We start from the raw sequence: 27,819 nt of genomic DNA, 5'->3' as shown, positions 1-27,819 counted from the left end.
TATAACTTCTCTTTCATATTTCCCATCTCTTTTTATCTTTGTGCTGCATTCTGTGTAATTTTCTTGGGGCTGCCTTTCAATTTATAAATTCTCCCTTCAGCTGTGTCTCTGTATTTAATCCTTTGAGTTTTTACTTTATTGATAAAAAAAATTTCAGAAGGCCAATTTTTTGCATGTCTACTTATTCTTTTTTCATAGCATCTTACTATTTCATTTTGGGTTTTAGTCCTTCTCTTAGCTCTTTGATAATTTAAAAGTACTTAGCTTATTTTCCTTTTTAAATAGTTCTATTATTTTTGGTTCTTGGGAGGACATTCTCTTTGGTGCATCTACTGACTCTCCTCATGGTGATTCGGTTCTTCATGGGTTTTTTTCTTTTCTTTTCTTTTCTTTTTTTGAGATGGAGTCTCGCTCTGTCGCCCAGGCTAGAGTGCAGTGGTATGATCTCAGCTCACTGCAACCTCCACCTCCCAGGTTCAAGCAATTCTCCTGCCTCAGCCTCCTGAGTAGCTGGGATTACAGGTGCGTGCCACCATGCCTGGCTAATTTTTGTACTTTTAGTAGAGATAAGGTTTTACCATGTTGGTCAGGCTGGTCTCGAGCTCCTGATCTCATGATCTGCCTACCTCGGCCTCCCAAAGTGCTGGGATTACAGGCATGAGCCACTGTGCCCGGTCAGGTTTTTCATTTTTATTGAGGGCTCATCTTCAAGGGGATTGTTTTTTTCCTGTGAGAATACTGTATACCATGGGATCCAGAAGAATCCCCACTGAGCAGTTTTGCATTTGCTAAATCTGCTAGGATCCCAGAGATTTCGCTGGTTTTACAAGAGTTTTTATTTTTCAACTTGGAATTCCCGTACCAGATGAGTAGTAAAAGCTGGCCCCTTGCATGTGGTGCAGGCTTGGTGTTTTGATTTCTTGCCAGAATCATTTCTTTTTTCCACCCATAACCCAATAGAGAAGGCAAGTTTCCTTGCTCCTCCTCCATGCTGCTAGATGGAGTTTTTCTACTTTGCCTTTCATGAAAGGGTCCATTGAGGAGGATGTTGGCCTTAGGCAGTGATCACATGCCTTGTGGTTATAGGAGCCAGCAGAAAAGATCATTGCCCTTCTCTTTCCTTACTCCCTCCAACCGTATTTCACAGGATGTTAATGAAAACTGGGTTTGTAGTTTTACAGACAGTGGCAGCTTTTGGTTTTTGTCTTCTCAGCAAGATTTCAAGTCCCTCTTCCTCTAACAGCTCATGTCCCTGTGACTGCAGGAGTTGGCATGTTATACATTCCTAGCCAATCCCAGTACCCCCATTCTCTTGGTGATGGTAACGGATCTAAGAGGTGGGAACATAATCCAAGAAGGGTTGATCAGAATCTTTCCCTGAGACTTACATATTTCGATACCAGGAAAAAGAATCTGTGGCATTGCCTCAGAGTTGCTAAGTTATGGTTCTAGAGTTCTGGTCCCATGGAGAAGGCCTGTGTAGTAGGAGAAAAATGATGCTTGCATGCAAAGAGAGGCAGAGATGAGAAAAAGAAGAAAAGTGGGGGAGGTAATAGTGTTCAGTCCTTGAGGCCCTACTTCTTGTTGCTCTTTCTCTAACAAATTCCTTTTTTGCTTAGACCAGTTTGAATTGGGCATAATTTCTTTATTATTTATTTATTTATTTATTTATTTATTTATTTATTTATTTATTTTGAGACGGAGTCTCGCTCTGTCACCCAGGCTGGAATGTAGTGGCGCAATCTCAGCTCACTGCAAGCTCCGCCTCCCCGGTTCATGCCATTCTCCTGCCTCAGCCTCCTGAGTAGCTGGGACTACAGGTGCCCGCCACCATGCCTGGCTAATTTTTTATATTTTCAGTAGAGGTGGGGTTTCACTGTGTTAGCCAGAATGGTCTTGATCTCCTGACCTCATGATCCGTCTGCCTCAGCCTCCCAAAGTGCTGGGATTACAGGTGTGAGCCACCGTGCCAGGCCTTTTTTTTTTTTTTTTTTTTTTTTTGAGGCAGAGTCTCACCCTGTCACCCAGGCTGGAGTGCAGTGGCCCACCCTCGGCTCACTACAACCTCCATCTCCCGGGTTCAGGCAATTCTCCTGCCTCAGCCTCCTGAGTAGCTGGGATTCCAGGTATGTGCCACCATGCCGAGCTAATTTTTGTATTTTTAGTAGAGGTGGAGTTTCACCATGTTGGCCAGGTTGGTCTCGAACTCCTGACCTCAAGTGATCCACCCACCTCAGCCTCCCAAAGTGCCTGGATTACAGGCGTGATCCACTGTGGGCCTGGCCTGAAAGATCCTTTTCTCTTTTGTAGGGGAGGGGAATGAATAATGAATATACTCACTGGCTGGAGATTTGGTTACTTTGTCTAGAGGTTTTAACTTGATTCTCAGGAAATCAGCCATTTCCTTGTCTTCTTCTTGCTCCCTGTGAAAGTAGATGGGTAAAAGAAAACAAGATATATAGCAAGCAAGGAAAGCATCAAGGAACCAATGAAATAAACCACTAAATTAAGAAACAGGCTTTGTGGATGGTGCATGTATGTTGTTGTGTGTTATGTGTGTATGGTATGTGTATGTTGTATCTGATGAACCTGCTCTGAACCAGAGACATATCAATGATGGAGTAAATGCTTTCCCAGAGGTAGGTAAGAGATCCCAGGTCAGAGGCAGGGACGTTACAGGACCCTGCTGGGGGGTCAGTGAGTGAGGCAGCACCTCTCCTGACCTTGTATTTTGAAGCCACCCTATTCACCTGTGCTTCCACAAAGTCTGAGGCAGGTCTCAGAAAGCAAGTCACCCTAGCTCTTCCAAGGATCACTAAGTAGGTGGTGCAGACTTGCTGAACTGCCTTTAAGAGACAGGGTCTTTCTTTGCCACCCAGGCTGGAGTGCAATGGCACAATCATAACTCACAGACGCCTTGAACTCCTAGGCTCAAGAGATCCTCCCACCTAAGCCTCCCAAGTAGCTGAGACTACAGGAACACTCCACCACTCCCAGCTAATTTTTAAAAATGGTAGAGATGGGCAGGGGGCGGGTCTCACTATGTTGGGGCAGCTTGTCTGGGGGCATTGATAATTTCTTCTAGATCTGGAAGCAGAACTGGAGGTAAGGATAATATAATATTTGTTGTTGTAGTTTTTTTGTGTTTTTGTTTTGTTTTGTTTTTGAGATGGAATCTCACTCTGTCACCCAGGCTAGAGTGCATTGATGCAATCTTGGCTCACTGCAACTTCTGCCTCCCAGGTTCAAATGATTCTCCTGCCTCAGCCTCCCAAGTAGCTGGGATTACAGGCGTGCACCACCATACCCGGCTAATTTTTGTATTTTTAGTAGAGACGGGGTTTCACCATGTTGCCCAGGCTGGTCTTGAACTCCTGACCTCAGGTGATCCACCCACCTTGGCCTCCAAAGTGCTGGGATTACGGGCGTCAGCCACTGCATCCAGCCATAGAATATAATATTTGGATAGGAAGGAAAGTTGGTTTATTTCATTAACCAGAAGTCCACTGCAGCATGAAGAAGGGCAGTGGAATTGCTAGTCCCAGGGGCCTTGAAGAAAGGTCTCTGAGGACACAGAGAATAAACAGCAAGTTGCCCTCTGGGTTGGAAGGGCCTCTTTCCTTGTGGAAGGCCCTAAAATCGTTGCTCTGGTGCAAGAAAACAAAAATCAAGAACCAACATGTACAGCTTTCCACATTTTCTACATTTACAACATATTACACTGCAGTTCCAGGGCTGTGGTTGTCCAGGTCAAGGTGGCAGATGCAAAGAGAAGGACCCTGACACTTAGAAAAGGGCATTGGTGCCACTAAGGGGAAGGGAAAGGGGGAGAACAAAGCTGGGAGGTTGGGAGGGCAGGGGTGGGGAGCAAGTCAGTTCAGGTGGCAGAGTTTCTGTAGAAACTGACAGCAGAAGTTTCGAGACATTGCCTTGATGAGTGGCAGGATGTGTAGGAAGCTCTGTCATGTATTATGGGATGTGACTCCTCCCCGGTCACTTCCTGGAACAACATTCCTTCAAGAGGCACAGATTTGAAATTCTCTTGAATATGAAACGAGTTCTCAAGCCAAAAGGCTGGGGTTCCTTGGGATTCAGCGTCCAGAGACTGTGGGCCAAGGCCATGCCTGTTAGGCAAGGCTGTGAGTCCCAGGAGCAGAAGATGGGTTCTGGAAGGAAGCAGAAGGTCGCTGTCCTGCAGCCCATTCTTCCGCTACCCGCAATGCACTCACCTTAACCGCTCGACCTCCGCATCATCCACCAGGAAGTCTCTCTTCTGCACCAGTTTGTGAATCTTCTGGATTAGCTCATCCTCTCTCTGCTTCTGCAGTTTGGTTTTTTCTTTTTCTGGAAAGAAGAAGACATCAACAAGGAGACAGATGAGCATTTTGGGAGGCCGAGGTGGGCGGATCACTTGAGGTCAGGAGTTTGAGACCAGCCTGGTCAACATGGTGAAACAACCCCATCTCTACCAAAAATACAAAAATTAGCCAGGCGTTGTGGCGCACAGCCGTAATCCCAGCTACTCGGGAGGCTGTCAGCCACCACCTCAGGAGGCAGGAGAATTGCTTGAACCTGGGAGGTGGAGGTTGCAGTGAACTGAGATTGAGCCACTGCACCCCAGCATGGGCAACAGAATGAGATTTCGTTTCAAAAAAAAAAAAACAAACTACAGATAGACAGATGAGAGGGTGGCTACTAAAAGCACTTGAGCTGGCCGGGCACGGTGGCTCACACCTGTAATTCCAACACTGTGGTGGGAGGCTGAGAGGCAGGCGGATCACAAAGTCAGAAGATCGAGACCATCCTGGCTAACACGCTGAAACCCCTGGTGGACTCTACCAAAAATACAAAAATTAGCTGAGTGTGGTGGTGGGCGCCTGCAGTCCCAGCTACTCGGGAGGCTGAGGCAGGAGAATGGCATGAACCCGGGAGGCAGAGCTTGCAGTGAGCTGAGATTGCGCCACTGCACTCCAGCCTGGGCAATAGAGCCAGACTCTGTCTCAAAAAAAACAAAACAAAACAAAACAAAAAAACACTTGAGCTGAGCGGCCAGGATTGGAGTCCTGACTCTGCCCTTCCACCCTCTGGATGAACTTGGAGAAGCAACTTGACCTCTTCAAGTCTCAGTTTTCTCATCTGTGAAATACACAGTGAGGCTTAAAATGGGAGTACTGGGCTGGGCATAGTGCTTGCCGCTTGTAATCCCAGCACTTTGGGAGGCCAATGCAGGAGGATCACTTGAGGCCAGGAGTTCAAGACCAGCCTGGGCAACATAGTGAGACCCTTCTATGTCTACAAAAAACTTTCTTTGTAAATTAGCCGTGTGTGATGGAGTGTTCCTGTAGTCTCAGCTACTTGGGAGGCTGAGGTGGCAGGATCTCTTGAGCCCAGGAGATCAAGGTTGCAGTGAGTTATGATTGTGCCGCTGCACTCCAGCCTGGGTAACAGAGAAAGACCCTCTTTAAAAAAAAAAAAAAAAAGGCTGGATGCGGTGGCTCAAGCCTGTAATCCCAGCACTTTGGGAGGCTGAGACGGGCAGATTACGAGGTCAGGAGATGGAGATCATCCTGGCTAACACAGTGAAACCCCATCTCTACTAAAAAATACAAAAAACTAGCCGGGCAAGGTGGCAGGCGCCTGTAGTCCCAGCTACTCTGGAGGCTGAGGCAGGAGAATGGCATAAACCCGGGAGGTGGAGCTTGCAGTGAGCCGAGATGGCGCCACTGCACTCCAGCCTGGGCGACAGAGTGAGACTCCGTCTCAAAAAAAAAAAAAAAAAAAAAAAAAATTGCAGGGTGAGCTTGAGAAGGGAGAGCATTAGGAAAAATAGCTAATGCATGCTGGGCTTAATACCTGTGTGTTGGGCTGATAGGTGCAGCAAGCCACCATGGCCCACGTTGACCTGTGTAATAAACCTGCACATCCTGCATATGTACCCTGGATGTATAAATAAAATACAATTTTGAAATGCAGTAATGTCAGTAAATGGCTTAGTGGCATGCTTGGCCTTGGCTGAGAGCCTTCAGTAAATGGTCACAACAAAGCCAGGGGCTTCTGCAAAGGCAGGGCGTGAGAAGAGGCTCAGATAGGGGTGCTGGGAGGGAACTAGTTTTTTTTTCCTTTGGTGAGGGTAAACCAATTTACCAGAAGAAAATCATCCATGCCAACGACATTAACCCTGTCCCAAACACCAAGTGTTAGGATGCCAAAGAGAAAAAAAAAAAAAAAGAGAGAGAGAGAGAGAGAGAGGGCTGAAGATGAGGTTTGAGAAAATTAGGAGGCAAAAACTTAAACCCACTTGGGCTCCTTCTGCTCAAATCTCTTCAGAATAAAAAATGTGGGGCAGCTTGTCTGCTTGCCCAGGACTGATGTTGATAATTTCTTCTGGCTCTGGAAGGAGAACCAGGGGTAAGGAGAACATAATATTTGGATAGCAGAGAAAGTTGGCTTCTGTCATTAACCAGGATGCCACCACTGCACGAAGAAGGGCAACGGGCTTGCCAGCTGCTCCCCATTCCCAGCCATCGCTGCATTAGATGGTGGTGTCATTGGCCCTGCCGTGGTAAGTCTTGTGGGTTGGATCTGATTCCCCAAATCACTCATCAGCACCACAGAGCTGCTCCCTGCCCTCTCCAAGCACGCATCAACACCCATGGACTCACAGGGACCCCTGCTCGCTCAGGATCTCTTAGGAGCTCGTGGTGTGACTTTACTTTCCAAATAACCATTGACAGCACTCTGACATTCCCAAGTGCCCCCCACTGCTCTCTAGATCTTAGCCGGAATCACCCAACAACTAGCTGGGCCCCCAGCACCTGCAAACCTCTGTCTCCAAGCCATTCATCCACGTCTTCTGTCACTCGCCAGTAGAGGCATTCCCCAGCCTCAGCTGCAGCAACTCCCAGGAGAAACCACCTACTCACACGAGTGGGCTGCGACAGCTCACAGACCTATGACTAGCCCAAGTCTCCAAGTCATTGGCCAATGCTGCTGACGTGAGTGTGTGCTACATACCTTTCTCAGCATCTCTCACTTGCCCACAGGTGCCACCTGCTGAAATCCTAACTTCTATGGTCATAGTATTAAGAAATGAGGCCTTTGGGAAGTGAGTAGATTATGAGGGTAGAACCCTCATGAATAGAATTAATGCCCTTATAAAAGAGGCCCAAGGGAGCTTGTTTGCCCCTTCCACCACACAAAGATACAGTGAGAAGGTACCATCTATAAGGAACAGACCAGGCACTGCATCTGCCAACACCTTGATCTTGCACTTCCAGCCTCCAGAACTGTGAGTAATAAATGTTGTTTACAAGCCCCCAGTCTAGAGTAAGCCACAGGGACTACGGCACCCCCAAAGTTCATGTGTGCCCTATTTGGAAATAGTTTTCACCCATGTATGTCTCTTCTATTCGGAAATATTCTATTTCCAAAGTAATTTGGAAGTTGCTTTGCACATGTAACTATAATAGTTAAGCTAAAATGAGGTCATACTTATTAGCATGGACCCTAAATCCAGTGACTTGTTTCCTTATAAGAAAAGGAAAGAGACCCAAGCATGGTGGCCTGCACCTGTAATCGCAGCTACTTCGGAGGCTGAGGCAGGAAGATCACTTAAGCCTGGGAGTTCTAGACCAGCCTGGGCAACACAGCTAGACCCCATCTTTTAGAGAAAAAAAAAAAGGAGAGGAGAGGACATACAGACACACACATGGTCATGTGAAGATGGAGGCAGAGATTGAAGTGGTGCAACTACAAGCCAAGCAATGCCAAGGATTGTGTGTGCTACTGTTAGAGTAGGTAGCCAGGCAACCATGAGCAAGAAAGGAGAGGGGATTCCCCCCAAGGAATGTCAGGCAACTATCAGGTGAAGTCAGGCAGTTGTTAAAACTGTCTCGCTAAAATAATAATTGGTTGCAGCTGGTGCCAGGGAAACGCCATCTCCCAACAGAAAACACCTGAAGTGATGAGCAGCTTCCCGATGAGATCTCAGGAGTTGCGTGATTGGGCTCAAGCACGCACACGAAGAGGCAAAATGGCGGAGTCTAACTGGTATATGACCTTCCTCTAGGAACACTCAACTGGTAAGGGAAAAGCATCTCAAATGATCAGGTGCATGACTTCTGTAAATACACCGTGCACGCGGCCTCTCCCAAATGCTGGCAGGCCACTGCGCATGCGCACGACCTGCCCTGAGGAAAAATGAAGTGAGGAGAGACGTAAAACCCTGTAACATGCCAACATATAAAACCCCAAATAAAAGGTCAAGCGGTGCACTTGGAGTTCTCACATCACCCACTTGGCCATCTTCCAAGTGTACTTTACTGCCTTTCATTCTTGCTCTAAGACGTGTTAATAAACTTTTGCTCCTTCTCTAAAACTTGCCTCGGTCTCTCACTCTGCCTTATGCCTGCTGGTGGAATTATTTCCTCCGAGGAGGCAAGAATCAAGTTGCTTCAGACTTGTATGGATTTGCTACTGCTAATGATACAGGAGTTAAGAAGAAATTATTTAGGCAGATAGGGTAAGGCAGACCTTGGCAAGGTTTTCCTTTTAATGAAAAGCAGCCCCCAAATCATTTTTTTTTTTCTAGCAAGGAGCAGCCGGTAAAATTGAGCTGTAAACATAGTCAACGGAGCTGGAAGCTTACACGGGTGAATGCTGGCGGCTGTGCCCATACGAAAAGGCTACCTGGTCTAGGTACATTCAAAATGGCGGCTCCATGCTCCCTTCTCTTTGCCAGGCACGTGTACAGTAAGGAGACAATGTGGAGCCGCCCAAGTGGAAAGTCCATTTGCATAATAAGATTAGGGTGGGGTGGCCAGCCTTCCCCACGTGCTATGTAAATATCACACCTGCTCCAGCCAATCTGTGGGCCCTACGTAAATCAGACACCACCTCCTCAAGCTTGTCTATAAAATTTGGTGCACTCCGCCACAGGCCGGAATTCCCATTCAGGGGCCTCACTGGAGAGACAGAGAAAGCTGTTCTCCTTTCTCTTTCTTTTGTCTATTAAACCTCTACTCCTAAACTAACTCCTCGTGTGTGTCCGTGTCCTTAATCTTCTTGGAGAGAGACGACGAAACTTGGGTATTTACCCCAGTCAACGACGCTGCTTCACTAACACTACCAGAAGCTAGGAAGAGGCAAAGGAGTCTCCTCTAGAACCTTAGGAGGGATCATGGCCCTGTTGACACCTTGATTTTGGACGTCTGGCCTCCAGAACTGAAAGAGCATACATCCAGAACCGAGACAGAACACATTTCTGTTGTTTAAGCCATCCAGTTTGCACCAATTTGTTAGGCAGCTCTAGGAAATGAATGCAGTGCCCTAGGGCTTCAGGAAACTCCACTCTCCTTCCAGTAATTGCCTGTTTTGTGCTTACATAAACTTGGATGGGCTTCTGTACCTTTCAACGAGCCTATTCCTTGGAGAGCTGTGAAATGAAAGAGTGGAACAAGCCTGGTGGTTCCTAACCCTCACTGCTCATCACAATCAAGTGCTAAGCCTTAAAAATTACCAATGCTCAACTGGCGCGGTGGCTCATGCCTGTAATCCCAGCACTTTGGGAGGGTGAGGCGGGCAGATCACCTGAGCTCAGGAGTTCAAGACCAGCCTAGTCAACATGGCGAAACACTGTCTCTACTAAAAATACAAAAATTAGCCAGACATGAGGCCAGGCCCAGTGGCTCACACCTATAATCCCAGCACTATGGGAGGCCGAGGCAGGCGGATCACGAGGTCAGGAGAGCGAGACTATCCTGGCTAACACGGTGAAACCCTGTCTCTACTAAAAATACAAAAATAAAAAGATAAATAGCGGGCATGGTGGCAGGCGCCTGTAGTCCCAGCTACTCGGGAGGCTGAGGCAGGAGAATGGCGTGAACCCGGGAGGCGCAGCTTGCAGTGAGCCGAGATTGCGCCACTGCACTCCAGCCTGGGTGACAGAGCGAGACTCCCTCTCAAAAAAAAAAAAAAAAAAAAAAATTAGCCAGGCATGGTGGTGGTGCACACTTATAGTCCCAGCTACTCAGGAGGTTGAGGCAGTAGAATCACTTGAACCCAGGAGGTGGAATTTGCAGTGAGCCGAGATCTTATCACTGCCCTCCAGCCTGGGTGACAGAGCAAGACTCTGTCTCAAAAAAAAAAAAAAAAAAAAAAATTACTAATGCTGAGAGGGAGCGGGTGAGGCAGGAGAATAGTCTGGAGGCAGGGAACCCAGGGCCAGCTTCTTAGAACTAAATCAAAAGAAAAACCCCAATTTTCCACACCTAAGTAATGAAAGGACTGGAGGCTACTGCCTTTGCAAACCCCCCTCCTTTTCTGTGTGGCAGATGAAAAATTGAAAGTATCTCCGGTTACAGAAAGCTACTGCAAAAGCTTTCTGCAACCAATCAGACTAATTGTGAGCCACTACTTCACTTACATTGGGTGTATGCCAAGTAACCAATGGAAAACCTCTAGAGGGTATTTAAACCTCAGAAAATTCTGTAATGCGGCTCTGGAGCCCCCTATGCTCAGGCACACTCCCACCCTGTGGAATGTACTTTCATTTTCAATAAATCTCTGTTTTTGTTGTTTCATTCTTTCCTCGCTTTTTTTTTGTGCATTTTGTCCAATTCTTTGTTCAAAACACCAAGAACCCGGACACCCCCCAGTAATACAGGGACTCCCTTTTGGGGCCTGTGGGAGCCCCCTAACCCCAAGCATGGAAATAAAGGAAAATCTTGAGTCCCCTCAAAGGAAATTCTAGGCACCTAGCTAGCCTTGAAAAGTCAATAAGCAACTTATCAGCAAGAAGGTGATAGTAGCCTAAAACAATAGCCAAGGAAGTTAGAATCTGGAGATGTTTTGTTCTCTATAGAAACTAAAGATAAACATCTTAACATATGTGTCTGAATTGTTTTTCAGAAACCCAGGGCCCTACCAAATGGATCCGCTGGCATATAGACGTCAGATAAGGGAAGACTAAGGACTGAATTCTGACCATCTTTCCTTGTTCTAAATGTCTTCCAGAGAGGCCTGGAGGGAGTCACATCCACGGGCCAGGGTTGCCATTATTTTCTGCTGATCCCCGATTTTTACTATTTTTATTATTTATTTATTTATTTGAGGCAGAGTCTTGCTCTGTCACCCAGGCTGGAGTGCAGTGGCACAGTCTTGGCTCACTGCAACCTCCCTCTCCCTAATTCAAGTAATTCTCCTGCCTCAGCCTCCCGAGTAGCTGGAAGTACACGCAGGCACCACCAAGCCCGGCTAATTTTTGTAATTTTAGTAGAGACTGGGGTCTCGCCATGTTGGCCAGGCTGGTCTCGAACTCTTGGCCTCAAGCCGTCTGTCCATCTCGGCCTCCCAAGGTGCTGGGATTACATGCGTGAGCCACTGCGCCTGGCCTTGACTCCCGATTTTAAACAAAGCTTCTCTTCCTTAACCAATTGCAAATTAGAAAATCTTTCAATCTACCTATGACCTGTGAGCCCCAGCTTCAATGTATGTAGCCCCTTTAGGCCAAAATCAATGTGTAATCTCAATGTATTGCTTTACAATTTTGCCTGTAACTTCTGCTTGACTGAAATTTATCTCTGCCTTTAAAAACCCCCACTGAGCCGGGCGCTGTGGCTCACGCCTGTCATCCCAGCACTTTGGGAGGCCGAGGCGGGAGGATCACGAGGTCAGGAGATTGAGACCATCCTGGCTAACACTGTGAAACCCTGTCTCTACTGAAAAATACAAAACATTAGCCAGGCGTGGTGGCGGGCGCCTGTAGTCCCAGCTACTCGGGAGGCTGAGGCAGGAGAATGGCGTGAACCCGGGAGGCGGAGCTTGCAGTGAGCCGAGATCCCTCCACTGCACTCCAGCCTGAGCAACAGAGCGAGACTCCATCTCAAAAAAACAAAAACAAAAACAAAAAAACCCACTGAAATCGCCATTGCAAAATTATAACAGAGACAGTGAAAGAGATCTGACCTAATCAACTCCATCTTGCTTCTAACCTCCAAGCTGTCCTCGTTCATTCCCGGGCATAGGCTGAACTAACTTTGGGAGGAACTTAGTTTATCATTTAAAACAAAGACGATAACAGCCCTTTCCCAAAACAAACTCCATTCTTGCCTGGGAACTAGACTGCATTTGTAGGTGATATGGTTAGGCTTTGTGCCCCCACCCAAAACTCATCTTGAATTATAATCCCCATAGTCCCCACGTGTCAAAGGAGAGACCAGGTGGAGATGATTGAATCACGTGGGCAGTTTCCCGATGCTGTTCTCGTGATAGTGAGTGAGTTCCCATAAGATCTGATGGTTTTATAAGGGTTGGGTAGTTCCTCCTGTGTTCATTCTCCTTCCTGCCACCTTGTGAAGAAAGTGCCTTGCTTCTCCTTCACTTTCCACTCTGATTGTAAGTTTCCTGAGGCTTCCCCAGCCATGCTGAACTGTGAGTCAATGAAACCTCTTTCCTTTATACCCAGTCTCGGGCAGTTCTTTACGGCAGTGTGAAAATGGACTTAACAAATTAACCGCAAGATTAGAAATTATGGTTTAGGAGTCATGCAGCTGGAGGCTACAAGATGCTGACCCTCCCCAAATTACTCCTGAAAATAACACCACTATTGTAAAACCTAACATCAGCACTTGAGATATTTTGCAGACCCTGCCATTGACAGGTCAGCAGGCACCACCCAGATTGATGAACTAGCTCATTCGATCTTGTGGCCCCCACCCAGGAACTGACTCAGTGCAAGAGGACAGCTTCGGCTCCCTATGATTTCATCTCCGACCCAACCAATCAGCACTCCATACTCACTGCCCCCCCACCGCCATCCACTCAATCATCTTTAAAAACTCTGATCCTGGAATGCTCAGGGAGAATGATTTGAGTAATAAGAAAACTCCAGTCTCCCTCACAGCCGGCTCTGCATGAATTACTTTATTGTAATTCCCCAGTCTTGATAAATCGGCTTTGTCTAGGCAGAGGGCAAGGTGAACTGCTGGACAGTTACATTACCTATAAGCCATTGAGGAGGTCAGGCTTGGAGCATTAGCTGCCCAGTCCTCCTTGCTTGGAGCCTTGCAAATAAACTTCTTCCTTTTCACCACTGCAAAACATCTGGGGAGATAGCTGGTGTTACTGTGCCAGGTAAGTAGACCCTAGTTGTATTAGTCCATTTTCACGCTGCTGATAAAAACATACCCGAGACTCAGTAATTTATAAAGAAAAAGAGGTTTAATGGACTCACAGTTCCACGTGGCTGGGAAGGCCTCACAATCATGGCAGAAGAGCAAAAAGCACATCTTACATGGCAGCAGGCAGAGAGAAAATGAGAACCAAGTGAAAGGAGAAACCCCTTATAAAACCGTCAGATCTCGTGAGACTTACTACCAGGAGAACAGTATGGGGGAACCACCCCCATGATTCAGTCATCGCCCACCAGGTCCCTCCCACAACACATAGGGATCATGGGAGCTACAATTCAAGATAAGATTTGGATGGGGACACAGCCAAACCATGTCACTAGTTGAGTTCTATTACAATGCCAGAGTCCAAAGCCAACAATGCCAGATCAATTGCATTGGGGTTTCTAGTGGGTGGTGAATAGACTTTGGTACTTTTCTCTCATTCCTTTGTTGTTTTACGTTTGACATTTAACTTTCTTTTGGGAACAGCTTTATTGCAATATGATTCACATATCATGCAGTTCATCTGTTCCAAGTGTATTTGCAGAGTTGTGCAACCATCACCAAATCCATTTTAGAACATTTTAATCACCCCCAAAAGAAACCCCATACCCACTAGCTGTCACTCTCTTTCAATTAGGAGAGTTTATTCACTCATTTAGTCTTAGGGCCTGCACAGTTCTGGGCACCTAGTAATGCTCATGAAAGCTAGAGGATTCAGTTCTACTGTCATGGTGCACACTACCTTTACAACACGACTGTGTCGAACACTCCTACACCTTGCCTTTGTTATTTATGGGATATTCACAACAACCACGCGGGGGTAGTAGTATTGGCCTCATTGTTCAAACAAGGAATTCAAGACTCAGAGAAATTAAGTCGTGAACTTTCACGAAGTTCACCCACCTGCTAAGGCCGAATTAAAACCCAGATTGCTGCACCCTAATGACTAAAATAGTAGTTCTTATGTGAAAGTGTCTGAGAAAGTCTCAATCAATCTGAAAGTTTATTTTCCCAAAGTCAAGGAGGCGCCTGGGAAAAAGAGACACAGGCAGCAGTAGAATCCCTGGCGTGTGCTTTTTCCTGCAGAGGATCTTAAGGACTTCAATATTTAAAGGGGAGAGGGCAGGAAGCGGAGGATTGCATTCTCTGGCCCTCAGTGAATCTGCATTTTACATAGGATAAAGGAAACGCGGAGTCCGGGTGGGCGAGGGACGATGATTTCTAGTCTTGTCTTTGTCCCCTACTTGTGAGGATAGGCTGTTAATTTACATTGACAGGGTGAGGGAGGCCCCCGGGAAGATAGGTGGCCTTCTATCTTGCAGCTATCTGTTTAGGAAAAAAGAAAGGCAGTTTTGGCTGGGCGCGGTGGCTCACGTCTGTAATCCCAGCACTTTGGGAGGCCGAGGCGGGCAGATCACGAGGTCAGGATATCGAGATCGTCCTGGCTAACACGGTGAAACCCCATCTCTAGTAAAAATACAAAAAATTAGCCGGGCGTGGTGGCGGGCGCCTACAGGCTCCCAGCTACTCGGGAGGCTGAGGCAGGAGAATGGCATGAACTCAGGAGGCAGAGTTTGCAGTGAGCAGAGATCGCGCCACTGTATTCCAGCCCGGGAGACAGAGCGAGACTCCGTCTCAAAAAAAAAAAGGCAGGTTTTTGTATGACTCATAGTTCCCAAGCTTAACCTTTCCTTTTGGTATAGTGAATTTGGGGTCCTGGGACTTTATTTTCCTTTCACAGGGCAATGTTGCACGCCCCCCTGACCTAACTTGGGGTACATTGAGCAACATTTGTACATCTTTAGACATTTTTGGTTGTCACTGTCAGAAGTGTTTGAACTAGAGTGACTCCATCTTGAATAGGGGCTGGGTAAAATGAGGCTGAGACCTACTGGGCTGCATGCCCAGCAAGTTAGGCATTCTAAGTCACAGGATGAGATAGGAGGCCGGCACAAGATACAGGTCACAAAGACCTTCCTGACAAAACAGCATCAGTAGAGAAGCCTGCCAAATCCCACCAAAACCAAGATAGCCATGAAAGTGACCTCTGGTCGTCCTCACTACTCATTACAGGCTAATTATAATGTATTAGCATGCAAAAAGTCACTCCCACCAGCGCCATGACAGTTTACCCATGGCAACGTCAGGAAGTTACCGTATATGGTCTAAAAAGGGGAGGAGCCCTCAGTTCTGGGACTTGCCCACCCCTTTCCCAGAAAACTCATGAATCATCCACCCCTTGTTTAGCATATAATAAATAACTATAGTATAATCAATCAAGCAGCCCAAGCTGCCACTCTGCCTATGAAGTAGCCATTCTTTTATTCCTTTGCTTTCTTAATAAACTTGCTTTCACTTTCGGACTCACCCTAAATTCTTTCTTGCTCTTGGTCCAAGAACTTTGGGGTCTGGATCAGGATCGCTTTCTGGTAACATCACCAAAGCGGGGTAGTGGGCAGGTAGGTTGTGCTAATGGCCTGCAGTGGGTAGAGGCCAGGGATGAAACTCAACATCCCACAAGACACAACACAGAGCCCTGTACACCCAACAAAAAATGATCAACCCCAAAGGAAGATATTAACATTTGGCAACCCCAAATGTCAATAGTTGAAGGTTGGGAAACGCTGCTTTAAGGCTCTTCATGCTGCACTTGTAGCTCAGGAATAACTGCCACTTATGGGCACCCACTGTGTGCTGGGCCCGGTCTCTTTCTACTAACTTGGGGGCTCCTTGAGAGTGGAGAACCGTTCTCTGTTCATCACTGCATGTCCGGCACCTAGGTTCAGGGCTTCCTGCAGAACGGCCTCTTGGGACATACTTATTGAACTGACAGGATGGCAAAAACATTCAAGTCAAGGGCAATGGTGGGTGCTTATCTGGCCTGTTTGAAAATGCCTTTGCAAAAATGATAACAGTGAGAAAATTAGGACAGTGAAGGGGATCTGATCTAACCAACCCCCATCTTGCCTTTAACCTTCAAACTGTCCTTAATCATTCCCAGGCTTAGGCCACGCTGGCTTTGGAAGACATTTAGTTTATAGTTTAAATGATTATAATCCTTCCCCCCAACTAAACTGCCTTTGTAAAGCTAATAAAAGGCCCCCATGTTAGAAGGATGGGAGGAGGTTAATTCCGCTAAGGCGTAGACATAAATGACTACAGCCATTATTCCAGAGGTCACAAGATTCGCAACTTCCCCAATTACTCCTGCAGATAACATCACAACTGCAGAACCTAAGATCAGCCTTTTGAGATATCTTTTTAGGTTTTGCATTTCTGATGAATGATGATCCACCTGGACCTGCCACCCAGAAGTGGACTTAGCACCCTTGAGAACCATTTTCACACCCCTATGATTGCATCCCCAACCAATCAGCAGCACCCTTTCTGATATAGTTTGGATGTGTGTCTCCACCCAAATCTCATATTGAAATGTAATCCCCAGTGTTGGAGGCGTGGCCTGATGAGAGGTGATTGGATCATGATGGAGGTTTCTCATGATGGTTTAGCACCATCCTCCTTGGTACTGTCCTCACGATAGTGAGTGAGTTCTCATGAGATTTGGTCATTTAAAACTGTGTGGCACCTCCCCCCTCACTTTCTTGCTCCTGCTCTGGTCACGTGACATGTCTGCTCCCTTGTCTTCAGCCATGATTATAAGTTTCCTGAGGCCTTCCAGCAGCTGAGCAGACACCAGCATCGTGCTTCTGGTACAGCCTGCAGAACTGTGAGCCAACTAAACTTACTTTCTTTATAAATTACTTAGGTATTTCTTTCTTTCTTTTTTGAGTTGGAGTCTTGCTCTGTCACCCAGGCTGAGTGCAGTGGTGTGATCTCACCTCACTGCAACCTCCACCTCCTGGGTTCAAGCAATTCTCCCACCTCAACCTCCGGAGTAGCTGGAATTACAGGCACCTGCCACCACCCCTGGCTAATTTTCATATTTTCAGTAGAGGTGGGGTTTCACCATGTTTGTCAGGCTATTCTCAAACTCCTGACCTCAAGTGATCTGCCCGCCTTGGCCTCCCAAAGTGCTGGGATTACAGGCATGAGCCACCGCACCCGGCCTGGGACTAGTCTTCTGATGAGGATAAGCCCTACAGAGGGCAACTGACCCAACCTGATGGGCAAGGGAAAATTCTTTGGAGAAGACGCCAAATAAGTCAGGCATTAATAACTACCAAATCTGGGGTGACTCCAAAGTTCGAGTTTGTACCCACTTCATCTGTTCCCAAGTAGGATCATAATGGTCATAATTGCTAATATTTACTGGACTCTCAAGGCCAAACATCAAGCTAAGCCCTTAGTTTGCATTATCTCATTAATTTTTATGATATTTAATTTAATTTAATTATATGTTTTTTGAGACAGTGTCTCGCTGTATTGCCCAGGCTGGAGTGCAGTGGCACAATCTCAGCTCACTGCAACCTCCGCCTCCCGAGTTCAAGTGATTCTCCAGCCTCAGCCTCCCGGCTAGCTGGGCTTACAGGTGCCCGCCACCACACCCAGCTAATTTTTGTATTTTTAGTAGAGATGGGATTTTGCCGTGTTGGCCAGGCTGGCCTGAAACTCCTGACATTAAGTGAGCCCCCCACCTCAGCCTCCCAAAGTGCTGGGATTACAGGCGTGAGCCACCGTGTCCGGCCTCTTTATGATATTGACACTCAATGAATTAGGTCCTCTTACTATTACTACCCAATATTCAGAGGAGGAGAAATTGAGTCTCAGAGAAGTACAGTGACTTGCCCAAGGACAAGAAGGTGACCAGAATTCACTAGGACTTGAACCCAGGTTTGCCTGACTCGAAGTCGTGTTTGACACATGCAGTCAGGGAGCACTGCATTGCAAGAATGAGACTCTGTCTTCCAGACCCAAGACTGTCTTCCAGACAGATGGGCCAGGTCGGGGACCCCCCAGCATCTGCTTAGCACAGGGTGAAGTTGCAAATGGTTACCTGGGATGGCGACCAAGTTCTGCAGCTCCTGCTTCAAGTCCATGATGTCCTTGCAGAGCTGGATGTCATCCATCCTGGGGAAACAGGACACCACCAACAGCAGGTTACATCAGCAGAGCATCACACCCTGAGCATCACCCGGTTAACACAAAGAAGCTGATAAAGGTGGGTTATCTTTTGAAGAGGCCACACATGCTCATGAGGTTTTCCCTCAAAAGGAAAAAGCCAAACACTGCTCAATTTTCCCACCACCTGGAAATGATCAATCATTGTTTTTTGTTTGTTTGTTTGTTTGAGACAGAGTCTCGCTCTGTTGCCCAGACTGGAATGCAGTGGCATGATCTCGGCTCACCGCAACCTCTGCCTTCCAGGTTCAAACGATTCTCCTGCCTCAGTCTCCCAAGTAGCTGGGATTATAGGTGCCTGCCACCATGCCCAGCTAATTTTTTTTTTTGTATTTTTAGTAGTATTTTTAGTAGAAACGGGGTTTCACCATGTTGGCCAGGCTGGTCTTGAACTCCTGGCCTCAAGTGATCTGCCCACCTCTGCCTCCCAAAGTGCTGAGATTACAGGCATGAGCCACCGTGCCTGGCCATCAGTCACTGTTAATAACACCTCGATAGAGCTCCTTCCAGCCTTCATGTGCCTGGCTTTGGTTTGCTTATATGAGTGGGTTCATGTGGCATATTCAGTTTTGTTTTTCAGCTAATGTTTACATTTTTAAAACATTACAGAAATTGACAACATAGAGGAAAGTCTCCCTCTGTCCTTCAGAGAGAATCATTGTCAACAGTTTAGTATGTATTCCTCTGGATTTTTAAAAACATTGTTTTTCTCACGCCTGTAATCCCAGCACTTTGGGAGGCTGAGACGGGCAGATCACGTGGTCAGGAGATCGAGACCATCTTGGCTAACACGGCGAAACCCCGTCTCTACTAAAAATACAAAAAAAATTAGCCAGGTGTGGTGGCGGGCGCCTGTAGTCCCAGCTACTTGGGAGGCTGAGGCGGGAGAATGGTGTGAACCCGGGAGGCGGAGCTTGCAGTGAGCCAAGATCGCGCCACTGCACTCTAGCCTGGGGAACAGAGCAAGGCTCCGTCTCAAAAAACAAACAAACAAACAAACAAACAAAAACCAAAAACATTATTTTATTCTGCAAATGTTTAAATTTTTTTTTTTTTTATTTTTGGAGATAGAGTGTCACTATGTTGCCCAGGATGGAGTGTAGTGGCATGATCACAGCATACTGCAAACTTGAACTCCTGGGCTCAAGGGGTCCTTCCACCTCTGCACAACCCCTCCCAACCCCGGCCCCATGCCAAGCAGCCGGGACTACAGGCTAATTTCTAAACAATTTTTTTTTTTTGTAGAGACAGGGACCTAGCTATGTTGCCCAGGCTGGCCTTGGATTCCTGGCTTCAAGCAATCCTACCACCTCAGCCTCTCAAAATGCTGGGATATAGGTATGAGCCACTGCATCCAAACTCCTCCAGATTTAAAAAAAATGCATATGCTTATAATATCATATATGACACCACTGTTATTGTACAAACATTTTTTTGCAATTTGCTTCGTTCAATTTAATAATCTTTAATAGTCTTGAGCAGCTTTCCTTATCAGTATATGCAAATCTCCACATTTTTAGTAGCTGCATAGTACACCATTATGTTGATGTACAGTGATGTCTTTTATTTTTAAAATTTATCTTTATTTTATTTTTTTTAGACAGAGTCTCACTGTATCACGAAGGCTGGAGTGCAGTGGTGCGATCTTGGCTCACCGCAACCTCCGCCTCCCAGGTTCAAGTGATTCTCTGGCTTCAGCCTCCAGAGTAGCTGGGATTACAGGCATGAGCCACTGCACTCGACTGATAATACGGTGATCTATTTAACTATAATTTATTTAACTATTCCCCTATTCATAGACATCTGAGTTGTTTCCTAATACATTTCTAGAATAGATTCCTGAAATGCAATTGCTGGGTCTAGTGACATGAACATTTACATTGTAGTAGGAATTTCCAAATTGCCCTCCAGAGAGACTGGGCATGACATTCTCAACAGTGTGGCGGCGGGGGGACAGTGGGTGCTGGCTCCTGTCATCTCAGTATTTGGGTTGCTTTTGCAACCCAGTTTTACACTACACATTATAGTTTTGCATTACACATTATGGTTTTGTGTGTGTGCCACAAAAATGAACTCGTCTTTCAATTACAATATTTGTAATGGCTGTCTGCAATTTCACAAATGAGATTCATCGGGATTGTGCTAATTACGCCCTCCTCTTGATTACTAAGGCTGGCTTTTCAGGTTTGAGCAATTTTGGCCACTGTAGGATGAACATCAATTCCTCTAAGGCTTTTTCTCCATGCTGGATTATTTGGGGTTTACATTCTCAGAAGTGGAACCACTGTGTACAAAGGGCTTGAGATTTCCATGGCTGTGGAGATGTATCTTCAAAGCGCGTGATATATAGGTTCACATTCACTCTGCATGTCTTTGTCTTTGTTGTTCTTGTTGTTTTGGGTTTTTTTTTGAGACAGGGTCCTGTTCTATCGCCCAAGGCACAATCATAGCTCATTGCAGCCCTGAACTCCTGGGCTCAAGTGATCTTCCCACCTCAGCCTCCGAAGTAGCTGGCACTACAGCTGTGCAGCCACCATGCCCAGCTCATTCTTTTTTTAATTTTTAAACTTCATAGAGATGGAGTCTTGCTGTTCACCAGGTCGGTCTTGAACTCTTGGCCTCAAGTGATCCTCCCGTCTTGGCTTTCCAAAGTGCTGGGATTACAGGCGTGAGCCACTGCACCTAGCCTGCACGTCTTTATTGAACATCTGCTGTGTTGGGCACTGTTGTCATCTCTGAGGCTTGCAGCAGCAAAGAAGACCAAGCCCTCACGAAGATGACATTTTGCTAGCAGAGACAGAAGCTAAACACAAATACAATATTTCAGATGTTACCAAGAAGACTGAAGCAGGTAAGGGATGTAGTGGGTCAGCTTGAAGCCAATATCTTACTTTGCTCCTGACAACTATCCTAGGAAAAGCCAGAGGACAGAAATCATATTTTCATTTACTCATGCGGAAACAAGTAAAGAGGCTCAACTGAGTACACACAGCTCATAGGGGCAGGACCAGAACTAGAAATCGACCTTTCAGAGTCTGAGTCCACTGATCTTTCTGCCTCATTCCTCAGCGTCTCCATCAAGGGCTGGGGCTGCTGACTACTTTTGGCAGTGCCATCTGTAGACCAGCATGGGGCCCTGTCTTAGTCTGTTGAGTGTTGCTATCAAGGAATGCCTGTGGCTGAGTACTTTACAAAGACAAGAAGTTTATTTGGCTCACAAATCTGCTGGCTGGAAGATGGGACATCTGGCGTGGGCCTCAGGCTGGCTACATTCATAGAAGGTGAAAGGGAGCTCATGTGTGCAGAGGTCACCGGGCAAGATGGGAAGCAAGAGAGAGCGGGAGGTGCCAGGCTTTTTTTGACAACCAGCTGTCAAGGATCTAAAAGAGCAAGAACTTGCTCACTCCCACCTCCCAGGGAGAGCTTAATCTGTTCATGGGGGATCCGCCCCCGTGACCCAAACACCTCCCACTGGCCCCTATGATAGAGTTTAGATCTGTGTCCCCGCCCAAATCTCATGTCGAATCGTAATCCCCAGTGTTGGAGGAGGGGCCTGGGGGAAGGTGATTGGATCATGGGGACGGATATCTCCCTTGTTGTTCTCGTGATAGTGAGTTCTCACGAGATCTGGTTGTTTAAGTGTGTGTGGCACCTCCCGCTTTGCTCTCTTCCTCCTCCAGCCGTGTAAGACTTCCCTGCTTCCCCTTCGCCTTCCACCGTGATTGTAAGTTTCCTGAGACTTCCCCAGCCATGCTTCCTGTACAGCCAGTGGAACTGCAAGTCAATTAAACTTCTTTTCTGTATAAATTACCCGATCTCAGGTAGTTTAAAAAATTTTTTCCTTAAAATAGAGATAAAGTTACACCATATTGTCCAAGCTGGTTGCCAACTCCTTGGGTCAAGCAATCCACCCACTTCAGCCTCCCAAAGTGCTGGGATTACAGGCGTGAGCCGCCGCACCCGGCCTCAGGTAGTTCTTTATAGAAATGCAAGAACAGACTAATTTCAACATGAGATTTGGAGGAGACAAACATACAAACCACAGCAGGACCCCTTGCCTTTTGCCACTCAAGAATAACTCATGCTGTCCATTCTAATCTCAGCATCCTTGTTTCAGGACAAGAGCCAGGAATGCCTTGCTTCAGCCTGCATCTCTTGTTGCCAGAGGCACGCCAAGCATTTTTCAAGCCCTGCTCTGGAATGTCCTAGCAGGTGACAGCTGCCTCGAATGAGTGTGGACTTGCCGGGAGGGCACAGACTGTTCCTGTGGGTTTCTATCAGTGATCGTTCAACTGGAGGGACTCCGGATGCTTTTGCAGAGATCAGGCTACATCAGGGCAATCTTGGTCCCCAGGAACATTTGGTAATGCCTGGAGACATATTTGGTTATTATAATTGAGTGTGTGTTGGGGAGGGGTGTGATTGCTACTGGCATCTAGTGCGTAGAGACCAGGGACACTGCTAAACATCCTACTGTGCACAGAACAGCTCCCACAACAGACAGCGAGCCAGCCACCATGTCAATCACACTGAAGTTGAGGAATCTTGGATTCTAACCACAGAATTATCAAATTATTGATAATTTTTGAGAGGTAAGAGAGGAGAAGATGGAGAAAAGGCAAAAGGAGAGACAGGTAGTGATTAGGAGGCAGAGTTTTGGCACCAAACAACTCTGGCTCAAAGGGGCCACGGTGCAGTGACTTCCTTCTCTGCCTCACTTACCTAACTCATTTTTAATTATTTCTTTCTTTATCTATTTTTTTTTTTTTTTTTTGAGACGGAGTCTCAAAAAAACTCAGGCTGGAGTGCAGCGGCCGGATCTCAGCTCACTGCAAGCTCCGCCTCCCGGATTTACGCCATTCTCCTGCCTCAGCCTCAGGAGTAGCTGGGACTACAGGTGCCCGCCACCTCGCCTGGCTAGTTTTTTGTATTTTTAGTAGAGACAGGTTTCACCATGTTAGCCAGGACGGTCTCGATCTCCTGACCTCGTGATCCGCCCATCTCAGCCTTATTTATTTATTTATTTATTTTTTGAAACAACAGTTTTGCTCTTGTTGCCCAGGCTGGAGTGCAATGGTGCAATCTTGGCTCATTGCAACCTCTGCCTCCCAGGTTCAAGTGATTATCCTGCCTAAGCCTTCCAAGTAGCTGAGATTACAGGCATGCACCACCAGGCCCAGCTAATTTATTTACTTATTTTTTTGGACGGGATTTCACCATGTTGGTCAGACTGGTCTCGAACTCCTGACCGCAGGTGATCCACTCGCCTCAGCCTTCCAAAGTGCTGGGATGACAGGCGTAAGCCATCGCACCTGGCCATCATGTTTTAAATAGGAATGATAGCAGTACTATTTGCTGGGATTATTATGCACGTCAAGCATTGAGCACAGTGCCTGGGACCTACACAGTCAAATGCCCAAATAAATGCTATCTACTATTATTATGTTGTTTAGAGATAGGGTCTGGCTCTATCACCCAGGCTAGAGTTCAGCAGCACAATCATAGCTCCCTGCAGCTTCAAACTCCAGGGCTCAAAGGATTTGCCTGCCTCAGCCTTCCAAGTAGCTAGAACTTCAGGCATATGTCCCTACACTCAGCTAATTTTTAAATTTTTTGTAGAGACAGAATCTTGCTATATTGGCCAAGATGGTCTTGAACTCCTAGGCTTAAGCGATACTCCCACCTCAGCCTCCCAAAGCCCTGGGATTATAGGCATGAGGCACCACCCTTGGCCTTTACTATTATTATCATTAGCTGTGAGAAAGAAGCAGAGAATGGCTGGGTGCAGTGGCTCACACCTGTAATCCCAGCACTTTGGGAGGCCAAGGTGGAAGGATCACTTGAAGTCAGGAGTTCAAGACCAACCTGGCCAACATGGTGAAACCCTTTCTCTACTAAAAATATAAAAATTAGCCGGGCGTGGTGGTGCACGCCTGTAATCCCCAGTTCTCAGGAGGCTGAGGCAGGAGAATTGCTTGAACCCGGGAGGCAGAGGTTGCAGTGAGCCAAGATCATGCCACTGCACTCCAGCCTGGGCAACAGAGTGAGACTTCATCTAAAAAAAAAAAAAAAAGACCAGGTGCGGTGGCTCACATGCCTATAATCCCAGTACTTTGGGAGGCCGAGGCGGCCAGGTCACAAGGCCTTGATCAAGAGATCAAGACCATCCTGGCCAACTTGGTGAAATCCCGTCTCTACTAAAAATACAAAAATTAGCTGGGCGTGGTTGGTAGTGGGCGCCTGTAATCCCAGCTACTCAGGAGGCTGAGGCAGGAGAATACTTGAACCTGGGAGGCAGAAGTTTCAGTGAGCCGAGATTGTGCCACTGCACTTCAGCCTGACTCCATCTCAAAAAAAAAAAAAAAAAAACAATAACAACAACAAAAAAAGAAGCAGAGAAAAAGGAAAAGAGAAAATGATGTAGAAGAAGCACTATTTCTGAGGAATGGAGCTAACATGTAAAACCTTTTTAAAAATAACTTTCAGTGCTTATACTCTTCTTTGTAAGAGTTTTTATTTATTTTATTTTATTTTGAGATGGAGTCTGGCTCTGTCACCCATGCTGGAGTACAGTGGCACAATCTCAGCTCACTGCAGTCTATGCCTCCTAGGCTCAAGCCATCCTCCCTCCTCAGCCTCCAGAGTAGCTCGGACTACAGGGAGGCGCCACTACGCCCGGATAATTTTTTGTATTTTTGGTAGAGATGGGGTTTTGCCACGTTGCCCAGGCTGGTCTCAAACTCCTGGGCTCAAGTGATCCACCCACCTCACCCTCCCAAAGTGCTGGGATTACGGGCATGAGCCACTATGCCTGGCCAATAAAAGTTTGTAAATGGCATTTTTATCTGATTGTAGAGTGGATCCCTAATTATTGTAGAAATTTTGGAAAATACAAACAAGTACAAAGAAGGAAGCTAAACGTATGCAAAACCTTGACCTACATGTAGCAGAGGCCACTTCTACTCCGGGGGTTCTGGTGTATTTCACAGCTGTCTTTTTCCTCCATGTAACCTAAGGGTGGCGGGCTTGCCCTGGGGGCCTTTTCCCTGGCCCTCTGTCCATCTCTAGGCTGCCCTTAGCATGTGATTGGATCCTCCCAAGAGATCCAAGCCCACAAACATTGACAAGTGAGGTGGAATTCTACAGAACTGCTCACGGGAGTCACGCTGCAGGACTTCATCAATGTCCCTATGAGATAGCTCTGTTTTCCTCATGCCTCATCTCTTCTCTCTCTCTCTCTCTCTACCTCCTCCACACACCTCCCACCAAAGGAGGACCATCAGGTCCTAAATCAAGCTTGTCCAAATCTGACCCAGGATGGCTTCTGAAGGCGACCCAACACAAATTTGTAAACTTTCTTAAAACATGAGATTGTTTTGTGTGATTTTTTTAAAGCTCATCAGCTATTGTTACTGTAAGTGTATTTTATGTGTGGCCCAAGACAATTCTTCCAATGTGGCCCAGGGAAGACAAAAGATTGGACAACCCCGTCCTAAATCATTCAGCTCTGTTCTTCAACTTATAAACCCCAGTTGGCAAAACCAAAAGCTTCATGGTCCTTTGAACATCCTCCCAAGAAAGAAGCTTGTCCCCCCACCCCAAGCTGTCCATCAGGGTTAGGTGTCCATTCACGTAACTAAAAATCAAATCTTTTTCTGGAATATGGAAGGATGGGTTCTGCCATTAAGGCAAACAAGAAGTCAGCATTTACGGAGCCTTTACTGTGCAAATGCTCAGCACTTTCTGTGCATAAACTCGTCTAGACCCTCACAGCAGTCCGGGAAGAGAAACATTGTTTTGAGCTCCATTTTCCAGATGAGTATATGGAGGTTAAGCACCACACCCAGTGTTCTGTACTGGTAAGTGGCCTTCTAGATTCAGCCCTAGCTCCTGCTCTTGACAATTTCACCGTGGTGTCTCCTCTCCATGTGGCTACATGAGTTGTAGCTGGCATGATCCGTGGCAGACCTTCCCCTCCCCCTTTCTCCCAGAGCTCTGATTTGTCCAGGAGGCAACCTGCCCAGCTTGATGGAAGCCAGCCACAGAATCCCATTTGCTTTGGCCAGATACGCACTTTTCCAGGCTCTCTTGCAACTAGAGGTAGCTATGACATCTACTCTGGGCCAATGAAATATAAGAGCACAACTTTAAGCAACCATTACCATAGTCACATATCTGTCATAGTGACATATATGTACCATAAAGACATATAGTGACATATATAAGGAAGCTACTGGGGGGTTTAGTTACACATCGTTTGGCTGCTTGACTTTTAGCTATATAAGTTTTAAGACCAGCTGGAAGTAAGTGGTTAAAAGCAAGCAAGGCAAGTTAAGTTTGTGGGCTTAGAGAAAGCCCTTAAGAGAAACTCTGCTTGGGCAGGCTTCTGGGGAGGATAATTAGGGCCTTGGGTTCTCCCCTGTCCTGGTCCTAAGCTCCTACAGCCACTCACGTGAGGATGGTGAAACCGAATGCTAACCTGATTAAGCCCACCAAACTTAGCTTGCCTTGCTTGCTTTTAACCACCTACTTCTAGCTGATCTTAAAACTTACATAGCTAAAAGTCAAGCAGCCAAACGATATATACCTAACCCCCCCCTACTGGCTTCCTTATATATGTCACTATATGTCATTATGGTACAGTATGTCATATGTCACATGTATGTCACTATGACACATATGTGACTATGGTAATGGTTGCTTAAAGTTGTTTTTCAGGACTATGGGGGCAGCTCTTGTCCAGTTCGAACCCGTTGAGACCAATGACCCTTCAACTGAACCTGTGCAAATGCTGGAGAAGTGACCTTTTGATGTCAGAGGGCCCAAAAACTCCCTGGGATCATGGTAATGCTGCCATTTTCTAAACATGCATCCTATGAAGAGCCAGGAGCTTGGCTATGTATGTACAGATTGCCAATGACCTCACTTCCCCTTGCCTCCAGTCACCCTTCCCCACACTTTAGAACACCCTGCTCCTTTATTCCATAAAGATCCCTAAATTCCATCTTCAGGGAGGCAAGTATGAGACCTTTTCTCCTGCCTCCTTGCTTGGCTGCATTGGTGTGAATAAATTCTTTTCTTTTGCCAGATCCATCATAACAGCGATTGGCTTACTATGCATGGGCAGAACGGGACAGATTCGCCATCTATGGCAGAGGGGAGGAGAGGAAACCCTTGATAGCATCCTGGGGCCACCCCATTGACCCTCGGGCCACCTGCATCTGGATTGCATATCAAGTCAATTTTTTTTTTTTTTGAGACGGAGTCTAGCTCTATCGCCCAGGCTGGAGTGCAGTGGCACGATCTCGGCTCACTACAACCTCTGCCTCATGGGTTCAAGCAATTCTCTGCCTCAGCCTCCCGAGTAGCTGGAATTACAGGCATCCACCATGCCCGACTAATTTTTGTATTTTCAGGAGAGACGGGGTTTCACCATCTTGGCCAGGCTGGTCTTGAACTCGTGACCTTGTGATCCACCCACCTCAACCTCCCAAAGTGCTGGGATTACAGGTGTGAGCCACCGCACCCAGCCTCAAGTAAATATTAAATGTCCTTATGACTTAAGTAG

At 46.7% G+C, this 27,819-nt stretch overlaps 1 protein-coding gene across 1 annotated transcript in view; it reads right to left on the bottom strand.

Moving 5' to 3' along the window:
• Positions 1–27,819, bottom strand: part of BMERB1 (bMERB domain containing 1) — a 170,688-nt gene that overhangs the window by 2,055 nt on the left and 140,814 nt on the right. Inside the window, exons 3-5 of the mRNA XM_005591321.5 lie at positions 18,127–18,200; positions 4,230–4,344; positions 2,341–2,423 (exon numbers count right to left, since the gene is read on the bottom strand). Coding sequence (XP_005591378.1) covers positions 2,341–2,423; positions 4,230–4,344; positions 18,127–18,200 — 272 coding nt within the window. The remainder of the gene's footprint in view (positions 1–2,340; positions 2,424–4,229; positions 4,345–18,126; positions 18,201–27,819) is intronic.

The sequence above is a fragment of the Macaca fascicularis genome, chromosome 20 (genome assembly GCF_037993035.2).
Source record: "Macaca fascicularis isolate 582-1 chromosome 20, T2T-MFA8v1.1".
Lineage (NCBI taxonomy): Eukaryota > Metazoa > Chordata > Mammalia > Primates > Cercopithecidae > Macaca > Macaca fascicularis.
The sequence above is the reverse complement of the archived record's forward strand: the minus strand, read 5'-3'. Positions and strand labels throughout refer to the sequence as shown.